The 20,121-nt window shown below is 42.6% G+C and overlaps 1 protein-coding gene across 1 annotated transcript; it reads right to left on the minus strand.

Annotated features, from left to right (window-relative positions):
• Positions 1-263: 263 nt before the first annotated feature.
• LOC139916613 (carbohydrate sulfotransferase 11-like) lies at positions 264-18,262 on the minus strand. Its single transcript, XM_071905541.2, has 4 exons — positions 17,799-18,262; positions 4,263-4,345; positions 2,620-2,784; positions 264-2,403 (listed from the first exon to the last, which is right to left on the minus strand). The coding sequence occupies exons 1-4, from the start codon at positions 17,890-17,892 to the stop codon at positions 1,720-1,722; spliced, it is 1,026 nt and encodes a 341-aa protein (XP_071761642.2). The 5' UTR covers positions 17,893-18,262; the 3' UTR covers positions 264-1,719.
• Positions 18,263-20,121: the final 1,859 nt, after the last annotated feature.

The raw sequence follows: 20,121 nt of genomic DNA on the forward strand, positions 1-20,121 counted from the left end.
CTGTCAATCTCAAAGACAACTGACAGATTCCCTCACAGAGATATTAACGTTACATATTATTTGGATAGGATTCCCTTAAAGAGACATCATAAATGTAAGTTATTTTATCATTGAAAATGTCATTACATTTAAGTAAATTAACACTGTTTGATAATACAACAGTGTGGTGATGCAAGTTAATTCTGGAAAAAAGGACAGTTAAGAATGAATAATTGGAAGAATGAATGACAGCTAGCTAGCCGCTAGCTACCACCCAGTGGATGTAAACGATGTATACTTTTATTATGTTCAATAAACGTGTATTTTCTTAAATCTTTAGACACCTCATATGTAAGCTAGACAGACATTTCCCCTGCTCATTACTGTGCACAAATGTACTACGTACTTAGGCCTCAAGAGCCCTTCTGGTGCCGGCAGACACATAGAAACCTCCCGGCAGGGCGCGCTTTGCGAGCGCACACTTTTTTTTTTCTACAACTCCATCCTAGGGGAAACACTGGCAGGTAATATTTTTTGAGCTGGGATTTGATCAAACAATGTAAAAACAGAGTGTGATATGACTGTATTCAAGTTTTACAAATCTGCGGAAGGCTCCAATTTGGCATCAGAATGTGCAAAAGCTAAGACAGCGATGGACTTTTCATGCAAGCAAATATTCACTCTGAAAGAGAGAAAAATCTCCAAACACTCTTTCATATAAAATTCATTCATGTTCACGAGATCATGAGTCCATAATCTCATAATAAATACTTTTAGCCTCAACGTACATAAATAAAGGTGTTACACAGATATTGTAGGTGCTTTGAGATAATTGGCTGTAATCAGTTTCACAGTTGGCGCATTCATGCGGATACTCGTGCAAGAGAAGAACCTGCTTCTCCTAAGGGTGACTTCTTATTTATGGCTCACTGGCTTTAAGACAAGCAAGCCGTCAGAGTGAATGTTTGCTGTAGTAGCAGGCACTGTAGGATGTCTAGCAAGGCACATTACACCAACTCTAAACCACATACAGGCCTAACAGAATAGAATCAAAGGGAATTTAGCCCAGTTTGACTAAATAGTTGCTTGGAGAGAATTGGAAGTCAAACAGCCACCAGGTGAATGAAAAATAAATACTGAATTCGGACTGAACCCAAAGCCCAAACAGAAAGGCCCCATGTGCAAAAAAAGTGAATGCGTCACCTGTATTTTTAAACGCATTCTGGGGACAATCCGTCAATATAAAATCTCATTTCTCGGGTGGAGATTAGAGAGAAAACAATTTTTGGTTGTTTCACATTGGAGAGCAAACCAACAAGTGATGCTTACAGGTGATGGTTCTCAAATGTTGAGGATGTCTCCAGTTTTCATTTGACAAAGTGACGCATGCACTCACTGCGTATAACTTGGGACAATACAGCGTGACCTGCCTGTCTTTCCTCCTGAGGAAGCAATTTGCCCCCATTGAGGAAGTTCCACTCATTGTGTCCAGAAACCCAAGTCATTCTCCACAGTTTTTTGTTGGAGAATCATAGTGAGGCCAGTGCTCCTGATGGACAGACCATTCTAGGCAAGGGTGGGAATTGTACAAGCCTGCAAGCCCATGGCAACCGGAAAAGTGCAAAATTATCTTCACTAGCCAAAAACTGAATTGGATGTGGATGGAGAAGGTATCAGGAAATACCCTCAATGGGCAAGTTCCATCCCTGGCACGAATATCAACCCCCTTTCACTTCCCCCTCATCGAGTCCTGAGGTACTGTGGTGTGGAGTAGTTGAAGAGGAGGAAGTCCATGCGGTACATGTTGAACAGTTTCTTCTGGTAGAAGGGACTGATGTTCTTAAAGAAGCGCGCCGCCATGTCCCCGTCGGTCCGGGTGCTCTTCCCGGAGGTCGGAAATCGAACCGTCCCCTCCGCTCCGGCCAATCTGAGCACGGCCTGCGCGTCCGGCTCCAGGGTCTCATACTTCCCCACCACGTCGTAGTGGATCAGACAGGGGTGGCAGAGGGAGTGCACCCGCTCCCAGTGCTCATTGAAAGGTTCCTCTCGCTGAGTCCGAGGGTCAACCAGGTACTGGACGAACTCCGGGAAGGAAACATCGTTACCCTTCTCCAGCGCCTCGGGTTCCGGGTTGGGCCGGTGTCGGCGGATGATCTTGGTCCCGTAGCGCTTGTGGAAAGCGGTGTTGTAGCTCCGCGTGAACTTGTTCCGGTAGGCGGACACCAGGCGCTCAAAGGGCTCCCGCACGAAGATGAACTTGAGGTAGCTGCGGAGGCGCTGGTTGATCTCGGAGACGGAGAACTCGGAGAGCGTGCGGAGGTTGCCCGCCACGTGGGCCTCATTGGCGGGGATGGCAAGGGGGTCGGTGTAGCGGCCATCGCTAGTAAGGACCATCAGGACACGCTTCCAATTGGTGCAGGCCACCTGGAAGTAGTAAGAAGAAGAGGACGAAGAAGATTAAGAGGAAGAAGAATTTGTTTTGTATTTATTTTCAAGCAAATGCATACTAACAGTACATACAGAAAAGTGACATATCAAACACATCCAAACACAGGTGTACCTGTGCCTGTGTACACAGGTGTTACACCTTATTACAGTGGACATTTTCTGTGGTGTATAACCTCAACTACCCTTACCAACCTTGGGTACGTAGCAGTAGATAAGGCTGTGTTTATCATCCACGATGAGGTGTTTGAGGTCCTCGGGGGAGAGCACCCTGCGCTTCCTGGTGTGGCTCAGACACGCCTGCTCCAACACATCCCTGCGGCCCTGGAGAGACCTCTGGGCTGCCGACAGCTCCGACTGCTAGCAGCGATGTGATCATGACGACACCGAGCAAAGTATGAATGAAGCAGAGAGGAAAAAGCAGAAACAGAAATATTCATTGGAAATTGTTGCGTGCGAGATGTGTGTCCGAAACAACTGCAATCCTGACTCAAACAGTCAGTTATTTTAAGTGGCGAAACAGCAGCATGGTCATCAAGACGCAAATTCAGATGAGTCAGGGGTGAGACACTCCTCTATACCCATGTGCTATCAAAATCATTCATGAATCATTCAATTTAATTTTAGTTATGAGTCTTCACACTTTAGATGTAAATTAAACTTTCCACAATCATTACCTCTTCAGAAAGTACTATACGCCATTGTCACATAGTGACAGAGTGGAGCCCAGGAAGGGAAAGAGCAGTTTAATAAGCTGATAAATTTATAAATGTATACCAGACATTTCCACCAGCCACCAGGTTGTAGCAGGAGTGGCATTTCTGCTTGCTTAACAAGTCTGCTTCTGAGTAACGATAGTGGTAAACCACCCTATCTGTGCTGTAATTTGTCATTTTTTCTAATCAAGAAGAAGTTATGGGAAGTCTCATATATTGTATTTCCCAGCAGTAGTAAGCAGTAGAGTAGCCATTGCAGAAGTCCCACCACGCCCACACCCCCACCCTACAGTGAAGGATTTTCCGAATAGGTGTTCTTGGGATGGGTAGAGTGCAGCAGCAGCAGCAGTGCAGCAGGTTATGATTGGGAATTCTGTGACAGCTACATCTGCTACAATAGCTTCACTGGATAATTGGATTACTTGGAAAGTCCAAAAGGCCTTGAACTGCAGTGTGAAATCAGTCAAAGCGATAGCCTTGAATTAATTCTAAAAATCACACCCAATCAGCCTCAGAGGAATGTAAAACAATATGAGATGGTCAGATTTTAGTTTAACACGACCTTAATACCCTGCAGCACAACCTCAACTGAGATGCCAAAAAGTGTCCCAAACCAATATTTTGTGAGAAAACAAATCTGTGAGTAGCACTAAATTAAATTAGGTGAGGATTTTTTCCTTCCCGAGTCAATAATTGTTCCAAGGGAAATGTCATGGTTATAGCTAACATCTGGAAAGACTAACACCTCCATGATGGCTGAACCTCAAAATTGGACGAAATGTACCACATAGTGGGACAAAGCCAACCAAAGTTTTAAAATGTGCCGTGAAATGTAATGTGAAATGCAGTTTTGGGAAGTGTGGTTTTGTACTGGAGGCAAAGCAATACACAGATGTCCACACACGTAGATGACCACCATTTTTCACAAAAAAGGTCAGATATGTAAATTACAGCTACACCTTCCAGAAAGCATCTTACTGTTTTTTTTTGTTGTTTTTTACAATAGTCAGTAGTTATTCTGTCTTTACAGGCGATGGCAAAAACTTAACAGAGAGGACGTTATTGACAGATACACTTTGTGTGTGTGTGTGTGTGTGTGTGTGTGTGTGTGTGTGTTCTCACCTGGTCTCCATTGTAGAGGGTCTGCAGTGGACTTCTCCTAATTTTCCCTGGTCTGCTGCCTCTCTTCACCCCAGGCTCTACAGCTACAGAGAGAGAGAGAGAGAGAGAGATGGAGAGACCATATGTTTACAGTTACTTACCACATTTTTCTTGATTGTCTATGCATCAAGGAAAAAACACAGTTGATGGCAAGTGTCTCGACAGATGTACGTTTCACAGGCTTATATAGTGATCTCAAATGAGTAACACCCCAGCAAATGCGATGCCAAGTGTCAAAAAATGACTTGTGGTGGATTTTCACCCAGTATGCTATGTTGGCTTCATCACCACTGACTTAAGGCTCACCACCTGTCATTTGTTTTCACAAGCCTATAGTGATCACAGATGAGAAACATCTTTTTAAATGTGTATTCCATTTAGACGCAGGTTTAATTTACATATTTACAAAGATGTCTGTACAGCTACAGGGAAGGTCAGTCAGAGCCAACTTTCCTCCCCTCCTCCGGCTTTGTCATGACGTGATCCCCCTTTTAAAAAAATTCCTCCCTCCTCTCATTTACAGGTTCCATAAGAACAGCTTGTTCCCTTCAAACCCTCACTGTACCTCCTGCTCCATAACTTACGTTTCTCCACTTCCCTCCTCTTTTTCTCTCTTTGCTCTAGCTGCCGCATCCCTCTTTCTCACCCTCTGCTCTTTGATTTCACATTCACATTTTAGGAATTTAGTTGACGCTCTTATCTAGAGCAACTTAAGCGGTGGACACAGTACGAGACAGAACAGACGGTGGAAAGAGTCAGAGACCCCTGTCCACCTACACACCTTCTTATCTCTCTTCCCACCCTTTGATCCGCACACTTCTCCCATCCAATCACTTCTGCCCTCCCCTCTCTTCTAGCACACGCTTCTGCCTCCTCTCACTCTATTCCCTCTCCCCTCTCCTCCTTTCCTCTCCTGTCCTTTTATTAACTTTGTTAAACAATCCAACTGTCAAGTGAATATTAAGCAAACTTTGGAGATATTGCACATAAAAAAACTAATTAGGTGGGTTTCCAAAAGCTGGGTCGAAGCGAACAAATTGTCTTCCTGAGAGAACGGAGCCACGTCAGAAAACTCATCCATGAGACAAATGGAAATAGACATTTCACAAATTCATTGCATTGGGCCACATGCTATTGTTTTTTGTGTCAGCTAATGTCGGCAATATGTCAAGCTTTCTGAAGGCGAAAACAAAGAATCCAAACCAAAACAAATAAATTAACTCCGTCTTGGGTAAGCATGAAAACGTTTTTGCGATTGTGTCGAAATTGGCCGCCTCCGTTCAGCCTTTCTAATTCGATACATCGCAATTTGCATTAAAATACTTGGAAGGAAAGCCAGTCATTGTCTCCCCTTCTCTCCTCCTCTCCCTATAAACACTTCTGTCGTCTCCATCCAACCCCCACTCCCACCCCCTGAACTCCGACTCCTCTGCAGGGCTGATGGCAGGTCAGCGTTGGGCTCTGCAGCTAATGGCACTCAGAGAGGAAAGTGATATGTTTTGCACATGTGCCAGAAGAATGCATAGGGTTGCTTTATATCTCACAAAAAGCTGGGAGAGAGGGAGGAGGAGAGGGTGGGAACGGTGGAAGGAAAGTGTGCAGTGGGAGAGAATGAAAGAGAGAGAGAGAGAGAAGAATGTATGTGAAGGAAACTGCTTGGAACAAGGCCTATACAATGATGAGAAAGCTCTGTGTGATCATATGGAAAGCATATCTCAGTGAGTAAGCATAAAAAACAAGGGGAAGGGTTAGGTTGTGCAACAGTATGTGATCCAGAAAGAGCCAGAGACTTCTCTCTCCTGCTGTTTCTCTTCTCTCTGTTCACATCAAGCATCTAAATTTGAAGTTTTGAAACCGTTTCACATTGGGATGCAAATTTAAGAATTTTTAGTGCAGGCCTGGGACTCCAGCCTCATTAAAAACATGTCACCACTCTTGTTCCTGACCCAAAGCTTAAAACCAAGCCCTAAATCAAGACTGTACTGGAGTGGGTACTATAAGAGAATCTGAGAGAGTGTCTGAGGCTGTAGTGATGCAGTCTCTCCCAGTCCCTCCTCTCTCTCTGCTTGAGCTCACATGAATCACCGAAATCTTCGACTTCCTCTGGGTTCATCTGTGCCACATCATCTAAACATACAGGGATAGACATCTAATTCTTCTTGGACTATTTTGAAAGGCTTTGCTGGATGTGCATACAAGCCACATCTTAGGCCTTGTATGATGTCTACTGCCCGAAATAACACCACTGGGCCTGTATGAATATATCAGACGCAATTATTTATGTATTATATAGGTGTGTATATACAATATCTAACTAAATGTTATTTATTCTATACACGATAAAAGATTGTGCTGTGCTCAGAGAATCCGATTTACAGTGGGCTCCTGTTAGGAAGAAGAATGCCCTGATGCATGAAAATAAGAGTTTCTGGCTCTACTGAATATAATGGATGAGGTGTGTACGCTCTCAGTCAACAGCGCTGTTGATCACGTCTGCGCAACCCAGGAAGCTTCCTGAGGAAGTTGGAAAGTGGGTCATGAGACGCCGGCGGAGGCTCTACTTGCATTAATGGTTTATTGTCTGTCTTTTGAGTATTAACGCTACGCGGTGGAGGGGGAAACAAACATGGAGTTGAGTGTTTTATCCGCACTGACCGTGAAACAATGCGGCTGATAAAGGGAAAGTAAATGACAAATGGGCTTAAGGGGAAAACTTGTCAAGTAAACTCAACAGAGCGGGGGTGATAGTGAGAAGACAGACATCCATAGACAGTCATCTATAGGTATGTGACAGTGCTGCAGTAGTAGCAAGCATGTGAAAAGAGGGGCTTCTATGAAGGCTCCACAAGGGCTGCATGATAATGACAAAACATCATCTACTGTAGCCATTGTTTTGAGAGAGAGTGATAGAACTGCGATACATGTGGACACAGCTTTTTCTACGTGTGTGAAAGTGTGTGTGTATGTGTGTGTGGTTGGGGGATGGGTGGCTCTTCACGCTCAGGCCCTGCTGTGTTTGAAGAAAATGAAAGATTCTTTCTGACGTGTAATTTGATTTGTAGGCAAGGGACTCTACACAGTACAAGAATACCTTGTTTATAACGCGAGGAGAAGCTGCTCTCTGTTGTGATTTCAACATTTTTCAATTTACTTTTCAGCCCCAGGCTACAACTGAAAGTCCAATAACTCTTAATCCACTCTTGTCCAGTATGAGGGTTGCCAATCCCTCCTCCTTATTGCCACTGAACAAACTGTCATCTGATTTTATCAAGCTCTGCCTTCACCTTTATGTATCTTGAGCTTTAGATGGACTGGCACCATTTTGATCTAAAGTCATCGCCTAGATATTCTCTTCCACTAGCTCTGCTTTTGTCACACAAAGAAACTTAAAGTTTAGCTTAAATATACACTGAGAACGCAGAAAATATCAGGAATGCCTTCCTAATATTGAGTTTCACTCCCTTTTTACACAATCCACATCTCACTTATCTCCAGGTTTAAAAAAAAATCCTTAACCTCCTCTCCTTGATCTACATCTATCCTTTATGGAATTAATTAAATAGGTGAAATTAATAATGGGTCAAAGGTTTTACCTGGATTCACTTGGTCATATTTTGTTTATTACATGGAGAGAGCATGTTCAGGTACTAATATTTCATATACCCAGTGTGCACGTTGTGTGGCTACTCCACACAGATCATCATAAAACGCCTTCCTCTTCTCAAGTCATGTTCTCCTATCTCTCTGTCACCTCACATCCTTTCTGTCTCATGTTTACACCATAAAACTACCACTTCCTCTCAGACCCAGGAAGTGACACACTGCAGACAGTTGAGGAAGAAGAGGCCGCCACAGTCTTACTACACAGCCAAACAGGACCATGTTGAACCGCTATCTCTGGGCCGGTCTGGCCTACCAGTCTCTCAGGCGATGTAAAGAGGTCCTAATGTTATACTTGATACAAACAAGGTCCCATTTAGCCTGTTTATATTCGTCTGGTTCCTCATAAACACACAGCACTCACTATCTTGTGACTAATCAGTTGAGTGAGACTGAGAGAGGGACAGAGAGAGAGGGGGGTGGGGGGTGGGGGTGGGGGGGTCGGTTAAGCAATATGTTAAAATGCTTTTTGACTATGTGTGTGGGCCCAATAATACGTCACTATGTTTTTTTTGTTGTTGGGATTTTATGTTTTTTCCATCACGGCAGATCTCTTAGGCTGCACATCCTCTTTTATAGGCTTAATAAGCTTCCTTTTGTATTAAACATATCTCATAAGGGGCAGAGAGGAACAATATTAGAGGACTCTCAGCAGCAGAAGTTGATAGCGCTTGAAATCAAGGCCTGTCTTTGTGAGGGCCACGTAATGGAAGTTTCCCTCATGAACTGAAAGTGAACCACAATGGATTGTGACGTATGAATGTTTCACGACACAACTGAAAACGGCTGATAGGGAAAATAGGATGGCACAAATGAAAACAGAGAGGGTGAGATCATGTTTTGAGGGAAGCTCCACTTGAAGGTGTCACACCGGCTACATGCTGAGAGACATTTGACTGAGTGCTGCAGATGGTGGGGATTAAATGAACAGGACTGGGCGACTTTAGGATCACTGTTATTCCAGCTGGGCAGTTGGCTCTTCTTTATTTTGTGTATGCTGCTGAATGTAAAAGAAAATATTTTTTTTCAAAAATAACACCTTCCTGAATGTTCACTTGCATAGTTAATGTAATAACTTGGAATAACTTGTCCAAAGATAATAAAAATGTCCCTTTAAATGGGTGAAAAATGTAACTAAACCTGTTACTGTAATACATTCCTGGATAATGTAATGACATCACATTATTACATCATACTTTATAAGTGTTGGAACATGCTTTTAACTGATGATATTATAATAATATTGACTAATTATTTCATAAGATCAGTTATTACATTTGTAGTATTCTTAGTATTAGGCCTACATCATCAGTTAAAATGATGTTACACCTGATATGATGTAATAATCACCAGTCAGTTTAACCTAATTAGAGGGGCATTTCATTCAAGTTATTACATAATCCAGCAGTTATTACATTATCAGTGGCTCCACAGCAACTGATCAACTGTGATGGCAGCTGTGGTAGTAGTAGTAACAGTATCAGGATTTCCTCTCAATTACTGTTCCATGACTTTCTATAACTAAGTTATCCATATCCATAAAAATCCTTCCTGGTTTGTTACCATTTTGCAGCTCAGGAAAGTTCTAAAGGGGTAAACAGTGGTCTCCACTACAGTTGGGCTTGCTGTAGAGAAAAACAGCTGAAAACCATCACCTAATGCAATGAATGGGTAAAGGTTGTAAAACACAATCTGGTACATTCCTGTAAAGTGACCCACAATTCCATGATATTCCCTGAGAATTTCTGAAATTCCTTGACTTTCCCTTTGTGGAATACACCTCTCAAAATTCATGTTCTAGAGAACATGAGAACCGAGCGATTTTGAATACAACCCTTAGCTTTTGAACCCCCTGACTGCTGCAAAAAAATAAGCGAAAGTCTCACTTCAAAAAACAGATGTCAGAGTCTAGTCTGACCTGAAATGTATCTGCAGGCCCCTCTAATTCTCTTAGAGCTCTAGAAAACTAAAAGGCTCTGGTATGACACACTGCAAGGAGGCAGCCCATCAATTTGTGAGGCCCTAACAACTATGGGCTATTATACACAACTGTACAAACACAGCACACACGTTAGGGCCAAGATGAAGGGAGGTGAAAGGGACACAGTGGCCCCAGTGCAGAATGCTTGTTAACATCACACGCATTATGGAGGTGAAAGGGACACAGTGGCCCCAGTGCAGAATGCTTGTTAACATCACAAGCCATTTTCAGTACGATTCTATGGAGTTCGTTGAAGGTTTGGGCCATTGCACTGGAAGTACTTCCACAATGGGAAATTCCCTCATCACTGAAACAACACAAGTTCTACAAAGCAGAGAACAAACCACAGTCAGGACACCGCTCACCTACACCTGAATACAACAGCAATGCTGCCGGCTTACAACAAGGAAGATCAGAGGCTTTGGCCAAATGGCACTATGGCAGCCATGTTGCTGCGTTCCCTCTAGAACTAAGCAGCCCCTTACACCATAACATCTTGTTCAGTAAACTTCAGCATGCCGACAGTTTTCCCGTTGCGTTTCACTTCTTTAGAAACAAGCCCCCAGCTCCTGTCTCTGCGTATAAACGCAGTTACGCTTTAGTGTTTCCTCTGTTTCAAATAGTCCCTAATGTTAGCTGTTTGTAAGAGGGGGAAAAGCCAGAAGGCAACTGGCTTAACAATTCACATGATACGGCGTGTTTGGAATAATAACAAGTAGGCTTTTGATACACCCCTCACACATTCAGTGCATGGCTTTGTCGAGGCAGAACAAATAGCCAGCAGGTGTAGCATGTGGTGCAGTGAGCGCTCCGGCGCTGTGGGGGGGCTCACAGGCATCACAGCATCTTTTGTTTGTTTGTTTCACAACAGCTGCACCGATGCCTATTTCAGATGATACGTGGCAGTATGTGTGTGTGTGTGTGCGTGCGTGTGTGCATAAAGTTGCATCGATGCATTCGGTGACCAAGATTACAGTGTGCGTACGTGAATGGGTGTGTATGTGGGTGTGTATGTGTGTTTGTGGGGAAGAAGACACAAAGTCGTGTGCGTGTGTTCAATGACAAAGATTACAGTGTGTCCATGTGTATGTGTTCAAGAAAAGGATGACAGCATGTGTGTATGTGTACTTATAAACATGTCCGTATGTATGCAAACACAAAGTAGTGTGCCGGTGTTAAATGACTGCAGTGTGTGTGTGTGTGTGTGTGTGTGTGTGCCAGTTTAACAATATGCTCCCAGCTTCCTTGACTGTGTGTGGGCCGGAGCCATCAGAGCCTTGATGCCGGCACTCATCAGAGCTGTGAAGGTGAATCCATCACTGTCAAAAATAGATTCTGCTTTGGGACTGAACTACACTGTAGAGCATCCGTGATATCTGGCAGAAATTAATTTCAAAATCCTGTCATCCATTTGTGGCCGTCCTTTTTATTCGGCTCAGATTTGATCAGTATGTGTGATAACAGCTGTGACAGAACACTCAAACCCTAAAATGACCGCTGAATTTAAACCTGCTTTTTTGAAATGTGTTCTTCCTGTGCCTGGGGACAGTTTGGTCTGTTCATCTGAGCATTCACTATTGTCTCCCATAGCTGGGAACGAGGGAGAGGAGCTTTTCCCACCCGCTGTGATGTGAAGTCATGTACAGCTGCATGGCAAATGAACTGGAAAAGTTGTGAAAGGTGACTGCAACAGTAAACAGCACAATGTACGCAGAAGGGTTGTGCCGATATACGATGTCATTGGACATCGACAATGGGCTGCTTCAGTGCTGATATGACTTTTTGAAGTGCTGATGTTTTTTCATCAATATAATAGTTTGAAAAAAGTATTTTGCTTTTGCAATGTAGCCATTAATCAAAATAACAAAATCATTTAATAAGAGGTGTTGAGAACAACGCTCAGCGGAGTCAGCGGAGAAGAGACGAGACACGCATACACAGCCTTACAGCTTACACACACACAGCCCTACAGCTCACACACACCCACACACATACATAGCCCTACAGCTCACACACCCACACACACAGCCCAACAGCTCACACACACACACCGTTCCCAAGAGGCAGCAAGTGAAGCCCTTTCCCCTCACTTTTCACTTGTTTGCAGTCAGTAAAAACTGTGGTGAGGCTAGTTTAGCCTGTTTTTGAGCAGTTACAGGCAAAAAACAAATTCTGAAATCTGAAAAAAATGTTGTTTTAGAGTACAGTAAAGTAGAGTAGACTAAACCTTTATTGTCTCTGAAAGGCAATTTGCCTTACAGCCTCCAAAATGCGAACCAAATGGAGAATGAATCTTGCATTAATGAGACAGGACCGCTTTGCGGACAGCCTCTTTCCCGCGCCAGAGGGATTTTTGCTCCCTCAGTGAGGCCTGTCAGGCAGCTGCCTCCCACAAGGTTAGATGTCTCCCAGAATTATTAATAATTTTGCAGAGAGTCAATTTCAACTCGGCCAAAAGAATAGCATATGTCAGTTCTTAAATCGAGCGGTATTACCCTTTATGTTTTTAGTACAATTTGAAATCAGGTGCACTGTTCAAACCTAGTTCTGGGGCGCTGGGCTGATGAGAGAAGAAACGGTTTGGAGTGTTTAAAGGCAGAGGCTGAAGACTTGTCACATCAGCACTGTTATCACAAGAGTGAGGATTTGACCTAACTTGTAAAAGCTGACAAGTCCACACCACCCTCCCACGTGTTGAGCTAGCATACTCGACATGGTAACACATACACACACACACACACACACACACACACACAGACAGACACTGCACCACCGCACTGCAGAGTCAAGATGTGTGGATGCAACCACATGAAGGAGGAACCGAGAGGGAGACAGAGGCTGGGTTTTCATCGGAGTATTTTTATCCAAATTATGATGTATCAAATTAGAGAGGCTGAATGGAAACAGCAAATGTCAGGAAATTTTCCTCAATAACTCTGTCACACTACAGTTACACTGGCTTGAGGCAGATTTTTTTGTATCAATAAAGTATCCAATGATGGAAATGCATTTGTTGGAGTAGTGTAAAGTCTCTTTCCCTGACCAAGCTATGCTCCACCTTGAGGAAGCCTATGTATTCACTTCAAACCAGCTGATAGAAATGCACCTAATTTGCATTGTATTCTTTGCGAAAAGTCCAGTTAAAATTCACCTGAGAGCTGGATGGAAACTAGAAATAGCTAGAGAGAGACAGAGATACCCTAAAGATTCCCTAAATCCAATGTCTTTTTGTTTTAGGTTTAGTTTATTTGCCTCTTCAGTACTTCTAGGCTCAAGTCAGATGCAGGAGTGTTGAAAGACTGTAGCTTTTCATCGTCTTTTACGGAGTTCACCAAATCAAATTCCTAAGAAATTAACAGTTGGTAGGGCAATAAAGCTGACTAATGAGCCTATAATAGCATATTGGGAGGGACTCGTATTTCTTTCCTGAGTGCCAAACCCAGTGTATTGGTACAGGAACTCAGACAATGGGATCAGAACAATAATATGCACTCGGCTTCCTGCACTGTATTATACAGTAGGCTTAAAAGGGGAGATGTGGCTGTGCAAGGCTGGTGCATGTGTGTGTTTGTGTGCGCGCACGTGTGTTTTCTTGTGTGTGTGCATGCTCTCATATGCCTGCCACTGTCCAAATGCATCAAGGTTTTTTTTAAAAAAGAAACAGTCTGAGAACATGTGAATTTAAGTTGTTTCAAAATGAGATATCCCTCTTTTGAAAAAAGTGATTTACAAAGTGATTTCACAAGATGCTTCTTGAGTTTTACTGAATGTTCTTTTTTGATGTTCGCTTCAAGGCAGAAGATTTATATCTACAGAGGTAGAAGAGGGAAAGCCTTGGCACTGAATCTCACCCATATAGAGGCTCAGTATATAAAGTATACTGGTAACTTTTTGGATGTGGCTGGGATGTTCGTGTAATAAATCTGCTAGCCACTTCGGCAGGTAAGCAAACATCAATTTGTACAGTGAAATAGTGAAGTGACTGATGCTGTGATCCACAGCCGCTGTGGATAAAAAAAACATTCTTCACAAGACGTATGTCCATCCTAGTACAGGACATTCTTCAAACTGTATGGATTTTACGGCATTCATCTGTCCAAGCAGAGGTTCTTACCCACCCATTTTCCAAGGCATTGTTCTCCTTTAGGAGCATGGCTCAGTGTAAAAAATTAGGGTTTTATGAGAAAAAAAGAAATGAGCAGAGAAAACAGATCACTCCAGGAGAGAAAAGAGACATGCAGTGAGGATCAAATGAAGCTGGAAAGTGGGCCTAACTAAACTGAGATGTGGAGGATGAAAACATGCCTTGTTCATACATGACTAGGGCTGCAAAGGTAATAGTGTATTATTGCACATCACAATTTTGTTTTCCGCAGTTAATAATGGGAGCATTTAGGTTTCATTTAGAAGATCCGCTACAGTGGAAAGTCAACATGTTGAGCTCAAATCATGAAGACTATTAAAGGAAAATGAACCCTGTTAAAGACAGCTATTAGCGATGTTCCTTGCATTTTCTTATTCCCAATGGGCCAAACTTAGACAACGTGACTTCCAGATATTTCCAGCACTGCTACAATTTACAGTATGATAGCAGAAAATGTTTAGCGTTCTAAAACATCACTGGTAAACGTCAGGTTTTGGTGTCACAATCATACAGGGAGAAATCCATCACAGAAGAGGCAGGGAGACCAATTTCTCCACCCACAGTAGCAGGAAAGAGACCAGAAAGCAATACAGCCACATGACATGTTGCGTTTTGAGTAAGGAGCGTGGCTCTCACTTTTTCTCAATGGGAGAACTCCCTTGCTCTTACTACGCTGTGACTATAACTATTACTCACCCCACCTACACGTACAACCCCCAGCTGAAAGAAACAAGGTCAAAAGTCATTCTGGGAAATGCAGTACATGCACACGAGGCAGATTTTCCCTTTAATCGACACAACAGAATGGAACAGAACTGAGCAAGAAATTTGGTTTTGGTTTTCAAACCCTCTTTGACGTGATACACAGTAATTAAGGAAGCCCTGTGCTTTGTTGACTTCCTGTGAATCAGTCCTTTCTAGTGGCTCCACCATGCCTTTCATGTGGCCTACATGGCTAATGGTGCGGCTGTAAACTAGACAAGACAAGCCTGGGCAGGACAGGCACCTAGCTGGTGAAGGGGTTCAATGGGACTACTGTGTCAGTCTCATTTATATACATCTAACAAGGCAAAACATAACGCAACTTGTGGAACATAAACCTGTAGTAACACTGCTTTCTTCTGTGGAAAGAACACTAGAATGTCCTAGAGCACTAGAATGAAGTAGAAGTACTGCTACTTTGCTGATATTTTACTTTAGTGGAAGTAAAAGTACTGGTGTAAAAATCTACTTAAGTTAAAGTAAAAAGTAGCTTAATTAAAATGTACTGGGAAACTAACTGAGTTAGTTTTTAGAAAAATGAACACTGTTAGCTGTGATCTTTTCCATGCAATTCTAAAAGGATGAGAGGACAGATTCAAAGTAGATTATTTTAACTGGAAAAAGTGGAAATTATAAAATAAAGTGCACAAACAAAATAAACCCAGGTTACTCTTCTCTTCTTTGCTGAATGACTGTTCACTGTGAATGGCTCCACAATTGGCCAATTTATGATTGTCCAGTTTCTGATACTTATGGAGAACCTTCAACATCTGTCCTCTGTAATGGATGTGATTTAAAATGAATTGAAGTACAATACTTCAGTAAAATCCTACTTAAGTAACAGTCAAATTTCTGACTGTAACTGAGTAGGATTTTTGTGTACTTGTACTTAAACAAGTACACAAAAATCCTACTCAGTTACAGTAATGTGAGGAAATGTTATTAGTTACTTGAGTGTAATGACCAGGAATAGCCATCATGAATGAGAATTTCCTCTCTGTTGGTGCTTGTAAGTGTGGCAGCATGTGGTTTGTATGTCAGGTGAAAGACTAAGGCCCTCCCATTGACAGCCTTGCATAAATTTGGTTTGGTGGTCAAAAGTTGATTTATTGCTGTGGTTTTGAACTGCTGCATCAAAACACACGGGTGGGGTGTGTCCTGGAGAAAGTTAAGGTGCAGTGTGACATTTTGGTCAAATGTAACACAGTCAAGTTCCAGCAAAAAATATACAAATTGAAAGTATGAATGTGATGATTCTGTTTATTTTTACCAGGGTTTTTTTCATCTGCTCTTTGTATTTGCTATGTATTTTTTTTTAGAATCAATACATATAATTGGCTTTATATGACAACAGGATGACTCAATCATTTGATGTGCTTTGACATGTCTCACCAAAGCGTGCCACATTAGCAAAACATTTTGTTTTGAAATGTTTCTCACCTAGAGCGCACTGTCCGCACCCTCAACTCACTCCTACTCCATCTCAATAAAACACCCATTCACTGATTTATCTACTCATTTCCAGCTCCCTTCATCTCCCTCCTCTCCGCTCCCCTCTCCTCCTTTCTCCCCTCTCCTACTCTCTCTTTCCCACCGCCTACCCCTATCACATGCTCTTCCTCTCTCTCCTCAATGCCCATGTGCTGTTTTGCTTCAGCATAAACGGTGAGCCTACATCAATCATCTCTGCCTTTCTTTCTCCCTCTCTCTTTCTCTCAGTAACTCTGACCTCTCTCATTCTCCTGGGGCCTATCTGTCTTCCTCTGTTCAGAATAGGCTCAGAGACAAGGAGAGGAGAGGAGAGGAGAGGAGAGGAGAGGAGAGGAGAGGAGAGGAGAGGAGATGTGAGAGGGAAAGAGAGGAAACGAGAGGAGGAGAGGAGGGGAAAGTTGGGTTGAAAAGGCAGAGGAATGCGTTGGGGTCTCTAGGAGGGGGGCTTTCAAAACATTCCCCTCTTCACAGTGAGCTTATTCATACTTCATTTCATTCAGACTTCAATGTATTATTACGCGTGCACACACACACACAAACACACACACACATCTGATCGTGTTTAAATGATTGTGCCAGCGGTCCTAAAATTTACAAGAGCACCAGGAATACACTGTATATTGGCAGCAAACACACATGAATCACCCACATCATGTTGACATGACTGCTAAAGGTGGGAGTCAGACAGCCCCATGTAAAGACCTGAGTGATGGATTGCAATTAATGCATGTGCGAAAACCATGCTACTGTAATCCCTGGTTATAATTAATCCTAATGAAAAATCACTATAATATTCCTATAGGGACTTATAGCTTTGATAACCCTAAATCCATGGCCCCTTGCCCATTTTCCATTGCATTGGTCAGTGTTTAGTATAATGTATGCTGATAGTGGCTGGACAATATGACTAACAACTAGGAATTTTTTCTCTATAGGTGATTATTATTCATGATCATTATTCACATCAAATAAGATATGTGAGTCTACAAATGCATAAAATGTGTAGTCATTATATGTGTATAGAGACTGAACAACATGTTCCCATACATTTTTTGACTTTTTATGCTAGTTTTTAACATTAGAAACATTGGACAATATCATTTTCCATAGCCTATTGCCTATTTCCAGACTTTTGACGTGTAGTAGCCTAAATCCGTTTTGCTATAGTGTCCTTTTAAACGTTTATTTATTCTTTTTTGTAATGGAGGTTCATGTGATACCACCAAGCTACTACGAAAAAACACTAGGCTACATTATTGCTATAATGTTCCTATTGGGACTTACAATAAGTCTGTGGCACTCTATGGTGAGTTTATATAGTATTTCTTATCTCCTATGGTATCACTATAGCCCAATGCCTGTAATTGTTTTGTTGTGTTATTTCTATAATATCATTTTAAATGTGTTACTATAGGGTTACTACAGTTCTTTTTTCCTAAGGCTATGTGTGTGGTCTTACCTGGCTTGGTGACGCTCTGGAAGTAAAAGACGACGACGAGGAGCGAGCCGAGGCACGTCGCCAGGAACAGGCGTCCTCCTCTGGGCATCTTCATCCTGAAGCCCCGGTCTGCTGGCGGAGCCCCCGACCCCTCGTGCCTCCCTCGGTAGCGCTCATACGAGACCGCCCGGCGGATGCTGGGGGACTCACGGAAGAACAAGCAATTTTTAATTAAAGATGAAAAAAGCCCGCGGTCCTTCCAAGGCGGAGAGAGTAACGTTAGGCTAGTGAACGGTTACAGCGATTTAAACCGTTATGTGTCGTCTGGCTAGGAAAAGAAACGTAAACCAGAACAGCTCGCTCCGGTCTTTGCCGGTGTTTTGAGATAATGATAATGATAAAATGAGAAAGGTCAACTCGGAAAAAACATGATATAAAGTTATATTGAAAATTACAAGCTCAAAAGCAATATGAAAGGCTATGTTATAACGGTTATCCCTCCACTAAGAGACTCCAGTTGTTGCCCAACTGAATGGTGTGTGGAGTTTGTCGAACCTTGACAAACTTCTTCTTCTCCTCCAAACATGGACGAGGCACCATGCCATGACGTCACACCCACCTCTCTCCCTCGTTACTTATGCTGCATTCATGTGCTATCGGAAATATTGAATTTACGACGTTTGTGCACACGATCGACCCAACAAACCTGTAAAACCTGAGAAAGTCGGGATTTCTATGATGATATATCCACAATTGTGAAACACACTCAATAAAGCTTTATTAGTATTATTATTTAATTGGCAGATGTGACATAGTCTGTGTTTTTTTCGAAAAAGCTCTGCCAACTGCATTTTGTGCTGATAATGAAAAGTGTGTTGCCCAACTCATACGTTGTTTCCATATCAACCAGCTGCAGTGGATGCCACCATCAGCAAACAATACTTATATCCAACAATCTCTATTTTCAGAGGAACAACTGCTACCAACTTTTCTCAACTTAAAGGCCTACTTCACTGCTGTGAATATCATGATTTATTAAAACTAGGTCACCGATGTAGTAGAAATGTGCAATTATTTTTTAAATTGGAGCCCTATGACCAGAGAAAACTGAGAAAAATGGCTGTAGAAGGGGGAATCCTACAACAACCAGAATGCATTGCGCACGTCACTGACTCTGGCGGTGTGTTCCAATGTAGCACCAAAGACAAAGTTAGCAGAGACAAAGTAGCATTATATCTCTTTACTGAGGCTTATTTTCATTTACAAAATGTTTTTCCTCATTGAGTCTGGATAAATCGCACCCGTTTTCAAAGGATCATAAAACAAACCAGCGCGCTGGAGTCAGTGGATCAACTTACCGAGTGCTGAACGGTGCCGCTGGATGTAGCCGCAAGTTACAGGGAAAGTTAACACAGTCGCTGTTCGCTGCTGTTCTGTATTCAGAGTTGGCAAAGTCCGATATAATATTCTGTCAGAAAACAAAGTCAGGTTCACCAAAGCACCGTGAAGTTTGTTGCAGCGCGGAGTTTTCTGTCTGTCCCCCTGACGATCATCACCGGGCGTTCACAGGTGTTCAGCCTCCCCCGGCTCTCTCAGGTGCGTCTCTCTCGGCTGACGCTTTTACAGCTCCCGTGGTCGCCCTCTCCTCCACACTCTGTTTTGTCTGATTCCACAGCACTATATTCGGCCTCATAAGTTGTAATAGTGGCGCCACATCTCTGCTCCGATATTATATTGTAAAGCTAGTTGTTTTTTTGTGTTAGATTCAGCTCTTCTGGATGAATCACGGAGAAACTTAGCAGCTTAGCTTAATTTAGCTGCGGCTGAAACATCGCTCCGGTCCGGTGGTCGCTTCCTCTTCCAGACTCTGTTGTGTCTGATTCAACAGCGCGATATTCAGCCTCGTATCATTAAACTAGTTTTCTTCCAAATATACTGATATTTTAAAGTATTTAGTAGTATGATATTTTAGTGTCTGCTTTTCCCTATCGCTAGCGTAGCATGGGAATATATATATACGACTGTGGGTCTCAGAAGTCGGAGCTTAGGAGGAGCGCTTGAAGGCAGCATGAGAGCCATCCACAGAGATTTCAGTAGAGACAGCTGGTCATCACTTGTGAGAGGAACAACATGTTCTGATTCGGATGCAAACGACAGTGGTGTTGTAAATGATGTTGGCAGCAAAGCATCTTAATCCACATCCAGCAACTAAGTGATGAAACTACAATAAAACTGGAGGCACATTAAACTTCTACACTAATATGTACAAAACATACATAGGATACGAACACATATATTTTAATTATCTGACCTACTGTGGAGAATCTGTAGCTGAAGGTCTATT

The sequence above is a fragment of the Centroberyx gerrardi genome, chromosome 14 (assembly GCF_048128805.1).
Source record: "Centroberyx gerrardi isolate f3 chromosome 14, fCenGer3.hap1.cur.20231027, whole genome shotgun sequence".
Classification (NCBI taxonomy): Eukaryota; Metazoa; Chordata; class Actinopteri; order Beryciformes; family Berycidae; genus Centroberyx; species Centroberyx gerrardi.

Bases quoted from the DNA above. Each gene is read 5' to 3' on its own strand.
- LOC139916613 (XM_071905541.2), bottom strand. From the start codon at position 17,892: ATGAAGATGCCCAGAGGAGGACGCCTGTTCCTGGCGACGTGCCTCGGC. The intron at 4,346-17,798 runs GTAAGACCACAC...CTCTCTCTGTAG, and splicing joins CCAGAGCGTCACCAAGCCAG to CTGTAGAGCCTGGGGTGAAG. The intron at 2,404-2,619 runs GTTGGTAAGGGT...TACTACTTCCAG, and splicing joins TCTACTGCTACGTACCCAAG to GTGGCCTGCACCAATTGGAA.